The 15,776-nt window shown below is 44.3% G+C and overlaps 4 protein-coding genes across 4 annotated transcripts; 1 reads left to right on the top strand and 3 right to left on the bottom strand.

Moving 5' to 3' along the window:
• Positions 1 to 508: 508 nt before the first annotated feature.
• H4C1 (H4 clustered histone 1) lies at positions 509 to 820 on the top strand (the record flags this gene model as incomplete). Its single annotated transcript, XM_079712046.1, has 1 exon — positions 509 to 820. One exon carries the CDS (start codon positions 509 to 511, stop codon positions 818 to 820), a length of 312 nt encoding a protein of 103 aa, XP_079568172.1.
• Positions 821 to 4,571: 3,751 nt separating this feature from the next.
• H4C2 (H4 clustered histone 2) lies at positions 4,572 to 4,883 on the bottom strand (the record flags this gene model as incomplete). The annotated part of the gene is made up of 1 exon (XM_079712045.1): positions 4,572 to 4,883. The coding sequence occupies one exon, from the start codon at positions 4,881 to 4,883 to the stop codon at positions 4,572 to 4,574; it is 312 nt and encodes a 103-aa protein (XP_079568171.1).
• A 4,449-nt stretch (positions 4,884 to 9,332) lies between these two features.
• On the bottom strand, positions 9,333 to 9,743 carry H3C2 (H3 clustered histone 2; the record flags this gene model as incomplete). The annotated part of the gene is made up of 1 exon (XM_079712041.1): positions 9,333 to 9,743. The coding sequence occupies one exon, from the start codon at positions 9,741 to 9,743 to the stop codon at positions 9,333 to 9,335; it is 411 nt and encodes a 136-aa protein (XP_079568167.1).
• A 1,128-nt stretch (positions 9,744 to 10,871) lies between these two features.
• LOC307058539 (histone H2A type 1-B-like) lies at positions 10,872 to 11,332 on the bottom strand (the record flags this gene model as incomplete). The annotated part of the gene is made up of 1 exon (XM_079712043.1): positions 10,872 to 11,332. The coding sequence occupies one exon, from the start codon at positions 11,330 to 11,332 to the stop codon at positions 10,940 to 10,942; it is 393 nt and encodes a 130-aa protein (XP_079568169.1). The 3' UTR covers positions 10,872 to 10,939.
• Between the last annotated feature and the right edge of the window lie 4,444 nt (positions 11,333 to 15,776).

Raw genomic sequence — 15,776 nt, 5'->3', positions numbered from 1 at the left:
TGATTGGCATTTGCAGAGCATTTTAAAACATGTCCTTGTATTAGTTGTGAAACAAACAGGAATAGTATGAGTATAAACATTTTTACGTTTCTAACTTTGATCTTGATATTTTTACGATTATGTAAATTTATTGATAATAAATTTTCGCCTTTTTAAGTATTTCTTCTACTTAGGATATTTGGAATCATGTTTCCTCTAAGCCTAATTCCTCCAAGTACTGTAGTTAAAACAGTAGCCCAGTCAAGGAAGCAAAGGCTATTGGTCAAACTGACCTCTTCCCACCTGCCCCAGCCGCCCCGCCCTCCCCGCCCTTCCGCGGGAGTTCTCGAGGCTTGGAGGCGGGATTAAGGGAGGGGACTGTTGGCGTCACACTTCCGGTTTGCGCGCTTTCCATTCTCTCTTTGGGGGGCGGGGTTGGGCGGGGTTGGGCGGGGGAGAGGTGGTAGGTATATAAAGATCCGCTCTCCCCTTCTTTGTCAGTTGCTGTTGGTTTGCTTCTCTCGAAACCATGTCTGGACGCGGCAAAGGCGGCAAGGGTCTGGGTAAGGGAGGCGCTAAGCGCCACCGCAAGGTTCTGCGCGACAACATCCAGGGCATCACCAAACCCGCCATCCGCCGCCTGGCCCGGCGTGGCGGTGTGAAGCGCATCTCCGGTCTCATCTACGAAGAGACCCGGGGGGTGCTGAAAGTGTTCCTAGAGAACGTGATCCGGGACGCCGTCACCTACACCGAGCACGCCAAGCGCAAGACTGTCACCGCCATGGACGTGGTCTATGCGCTTAAGCGCCAGGGACGCACTCTGTACGGCTTCGGCGGTTAAGCTTTCCGATTTCGCCATCAAGAATTAGCATTTCTCAACCAAAGGCCCTTTTCAGGGCCACCCAACTACTCATAAAAGAAAGCTGTAACCATTAGCCAAGGCACAGGAGTCTGCAGCTCAATGGTGTGGTTAAAATGAAAACTACTAAGACATCCCCGAGTCAGAAAACACTGCGAAAATTAATGTCTGTATATATCCACGTAACTCCTGCTCTCGCCTCCATTCCCTGGACACAGGTAGGGGGGAAAGATGGTACTCCAACTTACTAAAGAAAAGTGGAAAAGAACCAAGTATGGCGAGAAACTTGAATCGGTTTGTAGGAACAAAGAGAAGCACTGCCCAATCAGCAAGCCCCATCCATAGATTTCAACCAATCAGAACTGATGATCTCATGTGGTTCCCCGCGGCGACCCAAATTTGGGGGATGGGAAATCGGGCGAGAAACGCCAAAGCCCCTGTTTAGAGAATTTTTTAAATTTGTGTTTTTACGGGTTATGAAATAGACTCCGACGAGACATCTGAATGGCTCTCAGTCATGTCCTGAGAACAGTACTGAAATTACCGCCGCTAATAGGATGATTTGTCTCTAAAAAAATAATCTCTGACGTGTTAGGCAGAAGGGGAAACCGAATTCAGACTGCCAGCAAACCCAGGGCACTGAATTCAGGCGAAATTAAAATCTCGTTTACGAAGAAAACGCGCTTCCTTCTCTTTCAGTGTCAACACGGCCCTCAGCAGTTAGCTGTACTTTTTTCTTTACTTCACAGAGGAATGGAAATTAGGGTGATGGAAATGTTCTAAAATTAAATAGATTGTAGTGATGGTTGTACAACTAAGTAAATATACTAAAATTCATTGAGTTGTACACTTAAAGTGGGTGAATTTTATGGTATGTAAGTTATATCCCAATAAAGCTGTTTTACATATATGTATATATGTAAATGTATGTGTATGTGTGTGTGTGTATATGTATATATATACACATACATATACATATACACATATACATACACACACACACACACACACACACACATAATCACCAGGCAGGGTAGCAGGAGATTGTTTGTAGGGTAGGCACTGTTGGTCTGTGAAGAGGTTCTCTTGCTAAAGTTGAAAGTATGGCCTGCTTGGTCTAGTCTGTCATTATAGCCACAGGAGGTTTTTAAGCAAGAATGTCTCTAGTCCAGTTATATGTTCCAGTAGCACACCAGACTTTAGAACTCAGCTGGAGAAAGGATGTGAATTCACTTGAAGTTGGCTAAAAGGGAAACAGCTTATCCTCATCTAAAAAGATATTCACAAATGCCTCTGTCATTGGGTTCCTTTTTGTATCATTTTTATAGAAGGCTGATTTCAGCCTCAGTGTGTTAGTTTCAGTCAGTATTTCTCCTAGCTTTTTTGGTCCCATTTCCCACCTGATAACTGTCCTCCAAGATTTTGGAGGGAATGATAAAAGTACAGAGCCTGGCTTAATTTAAACTGACAATGGGGAGAGTTCAAGGCTGCATTCTAGATGACCAGAGGAGCAAAAATGGTCCTGGTTGGGAGAGTGGTCACTTTATGTTTTCCTTAGCTGGTGTCCTGGTGTCCGTCAGGAGATATGTATTGATTTCATGTAATGTGCCAGATACTGTTGTAGGCATTGGGGTACATCAGTAAGCAAATTAGAATTTCCTGTCCTCCATTCAGAGCGTATGTAATGAAGTGTGTGGATAGTTTTCCTACACTGGAGAGAGGTGTGGTTGCTCCATAGACCAGCTTCTGTTATGGTTGGCCTGTCTTTTTTAGTTCATAAGCCGTGTAGATAGTATCACACTCATTTTAGTCACACCCACTACCTGAGTGAAAAACCTGTGAGCCTTCCTCAGGCCTAACAGTCATGAAGTCCTTGTTCAGAACAAAGATAATGCTGCCTGATTTGCCACTCCTGCATCATTCCTAAGAGCCAGAGAAAACCTGGCATGCTGACTGATTCAGGCAGTGCCAAGTCAAGGAATTGTAGATGGGGGATCAATTATGCCAGCCCTCTGGTGGGCTGGGGGGCGGGGGGAGAGGGCCTGAGCGCTTGTGTAGAAAATTCATGCATGCATTCATTCAACTCTGCCATGAAAGGACACAAGGGAAGACAGCAGTCTATGAAGCAGGAAATGGGTCATCAGACACCAGATCTGTCTGAATCTGTCCAGTGCCTTGATCTTGGACTTCAGTCTCCAGAACTGTGAGAAATGTTTGTTGTTAAAGCACAGTCTATGGTGTTTTTATTATAGCAGGCTGAACCAAAACACCATTTTATGGATATAGATAATATTTTCTTTATCTGGTCCCTCCTCATGACAATTTACATTGTTTCCACTCATTTACTATTACAAACAATGGGCTGCATTAAAGCATGTTTAAGTTCTTAGTGATCTCATCCAGTCTCACCGTTTGTATGTTGATGAGCCCCCAAATTTTTATCTAGTCCAGACCTCTCACCTGAACTTTAGAATCTCGCTTTCCCAACCACCTAGTCAGTAGGTGTCAAGAGAGAGACATTAGCAGAGTAACCAGGCAGCAAAATGTTTTCTAGAGCAGCCATCAGTACACCCTTTTCAAACATTAAATCAAAGATGCTGATTATTCAGTTAGCTGGTTTATCAATTTGAGGACATACTTTAAAAAACCTTTTATAATAACCATGTTGTCATGTTTGAAAGTTTCATTTAAAAAAATACAGTTTACTGCAGACAGAGGAAAGAGAGGAGCTGGAAGGAAGGTGGAAGTGCAAGAGAGCCACCTAAGAGCCACTCAACCACAAAGGAAGGAGCTTCTCCGACAACCTCAAAGGACCTGACAGAGGCCTAGGAGTTCAGAACAGAATCCCTTAGTCTAGTAAATGGGAATTTACAAACTCTGCTCAGCTAGAGGTTTAGGGAGGGCCCCCAGCCTGAGGATGAAAATCAGCAATGCCGAGGCATTTTTAAACCCGAGATCACTGGCTTTACGGGGGGTGACGACACTCAGCATGATGCCTGGCTCAAATTCTAGAGGTACCTGAGGCCAAGGTCTGGGGCGCGACCCAGCGGAGGACGGGGAGGTGCTGGGAAGAGAGAGATCATGGAAGGTAGATCTTTCCTGACATTGCTAAAGGCAAATACATTAGGGACTAACAGCTGGCGTCTTGCTGGCAATGTATTTTAATTGATCTGGCTTCTGAGTCCTTGTGAGGGAAGCAGCACCCTCGCAGGTTCTGGCAATTTGTACAAGTATTTTCTGAACCCTCCCAGGACCAAAAACAAGATCGGCGGCGATTCAGTAATGCCCGCTTCCCAGGAAAGGAACTGCCTCCTCGACGAAACTCGGGCTGGCAATTGATGCTCCTTTTACAGACGATGTTGGGTAGGCAGAATCCCTCCCTCTAGAAAAAGCCGGGGACACCGGGCCATAAGTCCTTCATCGAGGTTACCGGGACTTCCAAACCCTTCTTCATTAGCTTTCCTTAGTCCAGCGTTAGCCCCACCCACAAGCGAGCCCTTGCAGCCTGATTAGGCGAAGGTACCGCTACTCCTAGCAGGTGCCCAAAGATTGGCTGATGGAGACCGGCAGTGAAAGCGAACAGTTTGGCCTGTAGTTAAGGCCACGTTAGCCTTAAAACAGAACTTTTTTTCCCAATAGATACGTTTTGAACACGGAAGTCGCGTACAGTTCTTCCTGAGCGGAGGTGGGCGGCCCTGAAAAGGGCCTTTAAAAAAATGTATAGAATAAGACTTTAGCCGCCGAAGCCGTAGAGAGTGCGTCCCTGGCGCTTGAGCGCGTAGACCACGTCCATGGCGGTGACAGTCTTGCGCTTGGCGTGCTCGGTGTAGGTGACGGCGTCCCGGATCACGTTTTCCAGGAATACCTTCAGCACCCCGCGGGTCTCTTCGTAGATGAGACCGGAAATGCGCTTCACGCCGCCACGCCGGGCCAGGCGGCGGATAGCGGGTTTGGTGATGCCCTGGATGTTGTCGCGCAGAACCTTGCGGTGGCGCTTAGCACCTCCCTTACCCAGACCCTTACCGCCTTTGCCGCGTCCAGACATGATTACCTAAGTTGTCGCAAACGTACAGGATGCAATAGGCCACTGCTTGGTCAAAAGTAATTATAAGCTATAGTCGGACCTCGTTGAGAACTGAAAGCGCAGGAGGGAAAAGAGGCACTGACAGCGCCCCTTTGGCTCCGCCCCTCTCGGCAGTGATCCAATGACTATGTGGGAGAGAGAAGCTAGTAAAGAGATTCACTTTTAAACTCTGGATTGTTTTGCTCCCTTTGCTCTGCATCTGAGGCTGTTTATTTCTTCGCCTGAGAATTTTAGTGGAGGCTTATACAGTATTTTATGGCAAATACTGTACTTTCTCATTCGGGAGGAAGTGACTGTTAGTTGCTAAGGGTAGCAGAATATGACTCCCCATTCCCCCACTCCCATATGCTTCTTTGGCAGGACTATTTTTGAGCTGATTATTTTTTTAAAAACACCATACACAAAAACATTTCTAAAAACAGAGTAGAATTTACTCTTTTGTGAGGGACATTTACATTTATAAAGGGAATTTTAATTTGTGTCTTTTTCTCTGTACCGGGAAGAGAAGGATGACTAAATCACCAGAGGATCTCATCAATGAGGAGGCACTAGACTTAATTCTTTATAACAACCTTACCCTCCTTGTTCCTTTCCCTGGTAACCTCTCATAACTGGCTCCCACCCACTTCTTAGCTGAAGATGGTATTTAAGGTGGTGGCTTGGGCCAATTTTGGGAGTTTACTCAGTTTTTCTAGGTATTTCTCAAGCCTATGTGAGGTATACATGTTATTAAGCTTCTGTTTGCTTTTCTCTTGTTAATCTACCTTTTATACAGTGGTTCTCAGCCAAGAACTTAGAAGGGTAGAAGGAAAGTTATTTTCCCTCCCTTATAGGTATGTTGATTATTTTGAACTGTAGCAGAAAAACAGCAAATGCAGAGGGAAGATTTCTCTGAACTCCCATTATCTGCCTAAAGACAGATCCTCCAAAAGGAACTCAATTGTCATAAATCCCTTCCCAAGGAGTTTCATTAACTAGGGAAGAGTGACACTTATCTGAGGAAAGGACACTAAAAATTGACACCACACCCAGACAAACCTTGGCACAAACTATTGTCCACAAAAATTAATTGTCAATCTAAGAAAGAAATAGAGGATTTTATTAGAGCCAACCTGAGGATTATAACCTGGGAGACAGTCTTTCAGAAAACTCTGAGGACTATTCTGCTTGTCAGAGGTCAAAGCACAGTTATATAAGTTTTTGAGACAAAGAATCATATATCAAAGTTATATATTGATTCTACATAGTCCAGACCTTCACGTACAAGGTGAGTAGTGGGGCATCACAATCCCTTACAGGATTGAGAAAGGAATGTTATCTCCTAAGGAGTTACCTTGCTGGAACCAGGAGAAAATGGCTCTTTTCAATGAAGCAGGCATTCCTGTGTCTTCTAAGGAAGTCTGGTCAATCTGTAATGTGCACAATGCACACTAAAGAGGGGTAGTGGCCCAAATAAGCAGAGAGAAAATTTTATGTTTAGAAATTTTCTTGTCCTGCCTTAAACATAATTTTATTTGATCCTGCCATACCTCTCCCATCTATTCTTCTAAGGGCCCAATCATCTTTCCTAAAAATTATTTACTCTCCCCTAAGAGGCCTACATACATACCACCCGCCAACCCCTTTTCTCTATTAAGATGGTGTTTAAGTCTGAATTTTAAGCCACCTCGAGGAGTTACTCATTTTTCCCTGCGTATCTCCCACGTATACATGAGGGCTACATGTTATTTCTGTTTTGTTTTTCTCTTGTTAATCTGTCTTTTATTTCAGGGGTCTCGTAGAGGGAAAGTTATTTTTCCTTCCCTACAGCTGTGTGACCTTTAACCTTGCCTTTGTTTTCTTTATGTGTAAAACTGGGTAATGATAACACTGATGGAACTCTAGTGAAGATTTAATTTAGCTACTGTAAGCAAAGCATTGGAACAGAGATTGGCCCATGAAGTCCTATATAAATGTGACTTGTTTTCAGTTGGTATTATTTCTTAAAGATTCTTCCTGGACTTGAGATATTGCCCTAAGGTCTCATCTTTACTCCTAACACAGTATCAATCACACAAAGATGCATTTACTCATGAGGACTGATTTTTAAATCACAGCATCTAAAAAAGCACAAAGCATCAAAGCATTGTTTTGTTTTCATACGACATGTTAAACATGGTGGGTCCAAATATGTTCCTTTGGGCCCTCTCCCAAGGTGCACTGACAACCTCAGGCTTCTAGCTTTCCTGTAGCCGAGCCTGGGGTGCTGTTCAAATCTCCATACCAGTTTCCCACTATTGTGTTAAATCTCTTGAAAACACTCATTGAGCAGTAACTCACTTCTACTGGGACAACTGGAAAGGCTACTACTAAATTTTTAAGTCTGAAAAATTTACCCTGACCTTGACTTCCTCCTCCTTTCCTTTGAGAGTCTTTATAACAAATCAAAACTCATTCTAGACTCCAACAGCATTAGCTGTAAACTTCAACCTGTGGTATAACATCACTCTGTGGGCCTGGGTGAGAAAAACCCTTTCTGATTGAAGACCTTGTAGCAGCCATTTAAAAGATACATTCGGTACATTAAACACCCCCTTTTGTCTTCAGCCCGACCTCAGTCACTCCCCTAATATAAAATAACAGATGCTTAATGCAATGATATTAAAATGCTGGCACCACCCCCCTGCTCAAAGTGTTCAGTAAATTTTTTTTCACAAATTTGATTTTCTTCCACGTTTGATTTTAAAATGTCTGCTGAATTTTATTTCTAAACTGAGCAGAATCTACGCAAGTAACTAATGCCAAATAAAAAGGAAATTTAGAAGCTAAATTTTTTATTTCAAATTTTGAAAAATCCTAGAGTATGAGAGAAAATGATACACAGTTCAGGAAAATTAATAGCATTTATATAATGCTATGTGTCCCAAACTTGATGCATATTATTCTAATAACAACCCTACGAAGTGGGTAGTGTTACCCCCATTTTTCTGATGATGGAGAAATTGATTTAAGATGACACATTAAGTAGTAAAGCTGGGATATGAACCCGGGTAAGCTAGCATCCAAATGCTGCCAGCTTGCACAGTATACCCTAGAAAAATTATCAAGGTTATGAATTGTAAGACTGTGTTAACCTCTTATCCCTAGATACTGCACAGTTGTTCTGTTGAGGGGCTCAAGTAAATGAAGACTTAAAGCCATATCCATGTTCCTTGGCTGGGGAGGGGAAGGATCAGCCAGTCCCAGTCATTGTCCCCTGCCTATCTGATCCTCAGACAGCAATGGGCACTTTTACTTTTTAAAAGCTATCCTATCAGGCCCTGTACATAAAACACTTTTTCCCCAAGATACATAAAATATTAAAGGAAAAAGCCAAACAGTGTACTATAAGAGCCAGCACAGCAATAAACAAGAAAAACCAAGATACCTGGACTTCAGCAGGGGCCAAGAGCTGAGGGGAAAATCATCTTGGTTTAAGCCAAGGGCATTGGTTCCTCTGACAGACCCCTTACATGGGTAACAAAGGTCTGTGCCAGGCAGAGGCTTATACCAGTCTGGAAAAAAATAAAATGTTAAAATAAAACAACATACACAGAGAGAAATATCTTTTGTCATTTAAAAAAAAATTATTTTGTAAACCAAAAGTTTTTATTGAAACCCTGAAATGTAAATAAATCCAAGTGAACAACACAACACACATTACTCTTCTGTGTATTTTGAGTTTTGTTGTAGGTGGGAGTTGGGCAAATCATTTTAGCAAGGTGAATCAATTCTCATCTCAGAGGTAGGCAGAGACTACTAGGAATAAGGTATGGAAAAAACTGAAGCAAAGCCTTCGGAATTGGTGGCTGTCATGACTTTCAGCATTCTGTATTGTTTTATAGTTTGTAAAATATAGTGTAAAAGCTACACAATACAAAGGTTATTTTTCTTCTCACATTTGGTCACTATCCCATGTGTCACTATTCACCCAGTACTGAATCCCCAAACCGAAAAAACGTAAAAGCAAGATCAGAGTCAAATGGCCAAAGTCCTATATTTGAGTAACAACTACAGCAAAGAATTGTGAAAAAATTGTACAGCATAGCATACCATGGTACATAGCCCTAGAAGAGACAAAAGCAATGTGAGATACAGCAATGCAATCAACTGGACTATTTACAAGCAGGGTCATAATTAAATAATGTTTGATAAACTATGCCTGGATGGCTACCTGTTAAGGAAATATGGTTAGACCCTCGCCTCACACTTACAACTCCAGGAATGTTTGGCTGTGGCGGAAGGGGTTGGGACAGGAAGAATTCTACCCTAACCCACCCTCATTAAGGGGAGAATTTTACTTGCCTACGGTACAGCTCTTCAAAATGAAGTTGTAGGTGGCTCTGAAAAGAGCCTTTGGGTTTAAGATTGGCACTTAATGGAAAAAGAAGTTTACGCTCTTTCACCACGGATGCGACGGGCAAGCTGGATGTCCTTGGGCATGATGGTGACGCGCTTGGCGTGGATAGCACACAGGTTGGTGTCCTCGAAAAGCCCCACCAGGTAGGCCTCGCACGCCTCCTGCAGCGCCATCACGGCCGAGCTCTGGAAGCGAAGGTCGGTCTTGAAGTCCTGCGCGATCTCGCGCACCAGGCGCTGGAACGGCAGCTTGCGGATCAGCAGCTCCGTGGACTTCTGGTAGCGGCGGATCTCGCGCAGGGCCACTGTACCGGGCCGGTAGCGGTGCGGCTTCTTCACGCCGCCCGTAGCCGGCGCGCTCTTGCGAGCCGCCTTGGTGGCCAGCTGTTTGCGTGGCGCCTTGCCGCCGGTAGACTTGCGAGCGGTCTGCTTAGTACGAGCCATGACAAAGCCTCACAATAAGTGTTCGCCCAAATACCAGTGGAAAGCATTCAGCCGCCCTTCTTTTATACAGCCAGGCCACCAACTATTGGACCCAAGAACATTCAAAAGTACCCGAGCCCTCCTCGGATTGGTCCATTTCTGTGCCTGGCCCGGAAGAATTAAGAGCTGCTTTCGGGTTGGTGAGTGAATCCTAAACCCTGCCGTTTAACTATAGCGAGTCCGACACCCTGACGTCATTTTATTTACGCTTTCGCTTCTAAAACGTACGGCAAAATTACACAAAGCAACGCGGGCACCGCCAACGGATTGATTTTTTTTGTGGGTTTTTTGTTTTTTTTTTTTCCCGGTACCCGGGCCTCTCACTCTTGTGGCTTCTCCCGTTGCGGAGCACAGGCTCCGGACGCGCAGGCTCAGCGGCCATGGCTCACGGGCCCAGCCGCTCCGCGGCATATAGGATCTTCGCGGACCGGGGCACGAACCCGTGTCCCCTGAATTGGCAGGCGGACTCTCAACCACTGCGCCACCAGGGAAGCCCTCACTTTTCTTTTTTTAAAAGTATAATCACCAGATATTTTGGAAGTGCTTAGAAAAATTAGATGGGCTGCATCTAAAATGATACTCAGATTTTCTTGAGTCTGGCACACATTGTGGAGTCAGGAAGATGTTTCTGACACGAGCGCGAAGTACCAAGGATCTGTAATTTACTCAATCCCTTCAGGAAATGTGTAATGTTTTTATAAAGTTGAATAGATGCAGAGGTTTTGGGTGTTCAAGTCAACAAAAAATGTTGAAGGTTAACTTTGAAGAATACAGCGCTTTTCACTACACTGAAAGTGAGTATACTTTCCTCACTCCAGTGCAAAAACTTTCCAAAAGTCACTGCTGAAACAAAGAGGAAAGTAGTTTGACTATAAACTGATTCACCTGTAGTTAATCCGGTCAATTTAAACTCGTGTGGCTTTCCTCTAAAGCTAGTCATTTCGCATATATTCTTTACTGATTTCCCTCGGGACACTCACTTATTAGCTGTCATTTTTCGCCTGATGTCACAACCCTCATATGGGCAAAACTGAAAAGCATAACAAGCTCTTTAAACGAAAAAGGTGGGTGGCTCTGAGAAGAGCCTTTGTAAGTTGCCTTTTTTTTTTTTTTTTTGGATAATGGAAAACAAAAATGCCGTGCAAAAAAATAACACTTTACTTGCCCTTGGCCTTGTGGTGGCTCTCAGTCTTCTTGGGGAGCAGTACCGCCTGGATGTTTGGCAGGACACCGCCCTGAGCGATGGTCACGCGCCCCAGCAACTTGTTAAGCTCCTCGTCGTTGCGGATGGCCAGCTGCAGGTGGCGCGGAATGATGCGCGTCTTCTTGTTGTCGCGGGCCGCGTTGCCCGCCAGCTCCAGGATCTCGGCCGTCAGGTACTCCAGCACCGCCGCCAGGTACACCGGCGCCCCGGCACCGACACGCTCGGAGTAGTTACCCTTGCGGAGCAGGCGGTGCACCCGGCCTACGGGGAACTGGAGCCCAGCTCGCGAGGAGCGGGTCTTAGCCTTAGCACGAGCCTTGCCGCTCTGTTTACCACGACCAGACATAACTAATAGACCACAACTCACAAGCCTTCAAAATAAAAAGCAAACAATAAATAAAACAGCGGCGAGAGCAATATTTATACTAACCAGAGGTAGGCTTGTGCTATTCTCCCATTGGCTACTATTTAACAACCAATGGGAAATCAGAACCTGCATCCTTCATTTGCATATAAGGCTTCCGTCTAGTGTGAGTTTTCTCTTTGCTCCAATTTCATACAGTCTGGTGGGCTTTCAATACTGTTAATAATGGAGTCTGTTTGGTTTTTTCAAAGCACTGTTCTTAAATGCAATCAGAAGCAGGAGTGATTCTTCGTATTGTTCTGACTTTTTGCTCTTGAAATTGTGACTCATGATTTTTGGAAAGGAATAAACGCAGAACAGTTTCGAAACATAATATTTAAGAGGGAGTTACTTCTATGCCCAGTGTTACTTTAACTCTTCTAACTCTTTAAGTCTTTTGACAGGAAAGAGGGAGAAGAGGAAACAAATAATTTTTTGTCCTGGCCCAAGTCTTAAACTATCTGAACAATGAAAACTGAAGGCAAGAACTGGAAGATCCAGCAAGTCTTCCGTTTCATTCATAGCTTACCTATGAGGCCTTCCAGGATCACCTGGGAGGTATGTAGAGTGAGTACTGTCCTCATTTTAGAGATTGCGAAACTGAGAGACCCAGCTTGTTTGCCTTTGCCAAGGTTAATGGGACCAAGGACAACAAAATCCTGGCTGAAAAACTTTGTCATCGTTCCCGGTGACACTCTTAATCTTCCTACCCTCCCTCTTTTTTTCACTTGGCTACCACACACAGGATTCTAATTACTTTAGAAAACTCCTCCATCATTCTCCATATCGCACTGAACTTCTTGCAGTTAGAGTGAAAATTTTGCAGCACATAAGGACTCCTAAGAAATGAGAGAGAACAAACACCCCACAGCACATAAATACTCAAAATGAGATTACAGTATATTACTATAAAACACTATATTAATATTACTACAGAGTGTTTGGTCTTAAGCTCTCATGTCGAGGAACATAAAATTAAGAGAAATTACCGAGGGAGATCTTGCTGTTTTTTCTTTTAATGGTCCATGAAATAGAAATAGATGGGGCCCAGATGGAGGCGGATTACTATTTCAGGTTTTTTTTTTTTTTTGCGGTACGCGGGCCTCTCACTGTTGTGGCCTCTCCCGCTGCGGAGCACAGGCTCCGGACGCACAGGCCCAGCGGCCATGGCTCACGGGCCCAGCCGCTCCGCGGCACGTGGGATCTTCCCGGACCGGGGTACAAACCGGTGTCCCCTGCATCGGCAGGCGGACTCCCAACCGCTGCGCTACCAGGGAAGCCCTATTTCAGGTATTTTTGAGGACTCCAGCGTAAAAGTCTTCTAACTAACAGGATGGTAAAAGGAACAAGAGCCTGAGTGTGAGAAAATTACTTCTAAACCAACTCGGTCAGAGAACTATATTTTGATCCAGGCAACCAAGCAGGAGAGTAAAGATGCTCACTTCCTGTTTCTTTTTTACCTTCTCTCAAGTCTTATGACGTTTTCTCTTAACAATATTCACTTCCTTTTTATTATTTATTATTATCTTCACCATGGACAACAGCAATATACATCAACACTGGCTCAGTGTCTGAAATGTTTCAAAACCCGTGATGGAGATGTAAAAAGGTATCTCAGATGCTCCCTTGAAGACTTCATACTCTTTTGAAAAGGGCAGGGGGAGGGGAACTGGGGGGATGTATACCTGAAGTTTAAATAGTACAGCATTTTTTGCATCCAAAACTGAAGGTTTTAAGCAATAAATATTATAAGAGCACATGGAGAAGAGTAATCACTGTGAATTAGAAGGGTCAACAGAACTCGAAAAAGATGTACATTTAGCATTTATTCAACATAAATAAATAGTGCCAGAGTGTTCTAGGTGATGACATGGTGTGCCCTTGGGGTCGCTGAGCAGGAAAAAATTTTCCTCTACCCTTCTAGGTTCTTCTGGCTGGTCTAAGAATTAAACTGACATGAGACAAATTAACAGGAAAAAATTAAATTTCATTTCATTTGTGGGTCGGACACAATAAGAAAAATGAGACCCAAGGACAAGTTAGGCAGTTGAGGCTTGTTATGCCATCTGAGAGAAGAGGTTAGGGGCTTGGGACTTCAAAGGGTAGGAAGGCAATTCACAGGAAGATGAAAAAAATAAAATGTTTTGTGAACAAATGTTTGCTGGGCCAAACAGAAACAATGGCACCCAGAAAAAAAATTTAATGAGCAGTCTTTGCTAGGTTCCCCCCTGTCTGCACACCTCGTTCACACCTAGTTATCTAGGGTGAGAGCTTCCTTCCTGGAACAGGTTCTCTATCTAAAATTCTTTTAGGCATTTAGGGGGAAGGTCAGAGGATCTTCTTGCATCTTTTATTGCTTTCAGCTCTAAATTCTCTGCATGCCAAAGTGGCACATCTTGGGAAGGTCTTCCCTGAAACCCATCACTGCCATATCAGTTTAATTATTAGACCAACCGAAGAAAATTGTTCCCCCTCCTACAGAGGCCACATGGGGATCCTGGACTTCCACCCCCTACCCAGCAATAATGAGGCACCTCTTCCCTGTCAATGTCAAACAGGCTGAGCAAGAAACTTGGATGCCACGCCCACCTGACAATGAGGCAGTGCCCTCCTTCTACCCCAGGCGGGAAGGGGGCTGGGAAGGGGGGGGAGGTCTCTTAAGACCATAAATTTAAATAAATCTAGAGTCTCATAACAATACCCAAAATGCCCAGGATAAGTTTATTTAAAAAAAAGATCACTGTCATACCGAAGTCTCCATTTGAGTGAATAAAGATAATCAACATATATTAAGACCAAGAGACACATATGTTAGAATTTCTCCAACTAGGATTCTAAACCAGCCATCATAAAAACACTTAAATGAGCAAAGTTGGTGCCTCATCAGAATCAGCTGGGGAGATGTATGAATTTTTTTTCTGGCTTCTCACAACTCCCCACATAGTTTTGGAGTCTAGCCCTGAGTCCAGGAATCTGATTTTTAATTTCCTTTTTGCTTGTTAAAGATCAGCCAGGTATCAGTATAGAGGTCAAAAGGGCCTAGCCTTGAGTTAGGGGACCCAGGTTTTGGTTTGGGCTTCTTATTTAAGGGTATAGTTTTAGGTAAAATATCAACTATTAGGAAGAAGCGGGAGAGAGGAGAGAAGAAAGATAGAAGCAAGCAAGTAGGCAAATATTATGAAAGACAAGATGGGGAAAAAATAATTCTTACCTTAGGAGATCATTTTGAAGAGACTGAGATATTATTTCCCAGATCTCACCCCTCCAGGGAGTTATTCTTAAACTGCAGCTTGAGTTCAATAATTTTTTTTTACGGGGGTGGTGGGGGGTAGTTATAATCTAAAAAACAAAAATTTCAACTTCTAAGACAAGCTTCTCTTTCACAACTATGTTTTGTGTAAGCTTAGATAAGAAATGCTTCTCATATAGCGGTCAGCTGATTTGTGTGGGAGCTGGGAAAAGATCATTTAAATTTAAATTTTCTTTTAAAAGTGGTCCTTTTTGAGAAATTCTACTTCAAGTTTTACTTCTTCATCCAGACACACTGTTGTATGTCACCTACATACGGTGCTCATAAACCAAAGGAAAAGACTTTCCCCCACCTTTTTAATAGGCAGTCAACTGCTGCCCCTTTTCCCGGCTCTTTTTCCCCTCCCCCAGCCCCAGGCCTAGCCCAGCCCCAACTGACTCCTTTTCCTCAATCAAGGCCCTTCCTATCGAGATTATTTTTGGAGTCGCGGGTTCTTTGAAAAAGGTTTCCAAGAAAAATCAGCACATTTTCCTCTCCAGCTGGGGGCCCTCCCGGTCTGCGACGAGGTGACACCAGATGGGGAGGGCGGGAAATTCAAATCCTTTATCCCTCCTCGAGCTGGAGTACCACCCTTTCAAGCTCTTCTAGTGGCATCCCTGAACGGTAAATGTCCCAAGAAACGGGAGCCCAGATTTCAGAAATGAAAGAAAAATTGCAACGGCTTTAGATTGGCTGTTGCCATCAGTAAACAATTCTAATGCGAAATTAGAAAATCTCACTTCAACCGTGTGAAGAGGGCTTGAGGTAGTACCCTACAGAAGGGCCCACAGCTTGTTAAAGGAACAATAAGCAATTTTGCTTACTGTTTCTACAATCCCAGGGGAGTTCAGGCTCCCGGAGAAAATGCCACTACCTGCCCTTTGTTCCGTAGGGACCCCTCCTCTCCCCCTCCCGCTCCCCCACATCCCCTCCCCCCTCACACCTCCACCCCGCTCCCCCACAACTCCCCCTCGCCCCCTTACCCCTCTTTCCCGTTCCCCCCACCCCTCCCCCTCGCCCCCACCCCTCCCCCTCGCCCCTCACCCCCCGCCCCCACCCCTGAAAAGACAGCCTGGATAATCATCTCCTGAGGGTCTC

The sequence above is a fragment of the Hyperoodon ampullatus genome (genome assembly GCF_949752795.1).
Source record: "Hyperoodon ampullatus genome assembly, chromosome: 10".
Lineage (NCBI taxonomy): Eukaryota > Metazoa > Chordata > Mammalia > Artiodactyla > Ziphiidae > Hyperoodon > Hyperoodon ampullatus.
This window is presented reverse-complemented; position numbering and strand designations above follow the sequence as displayed.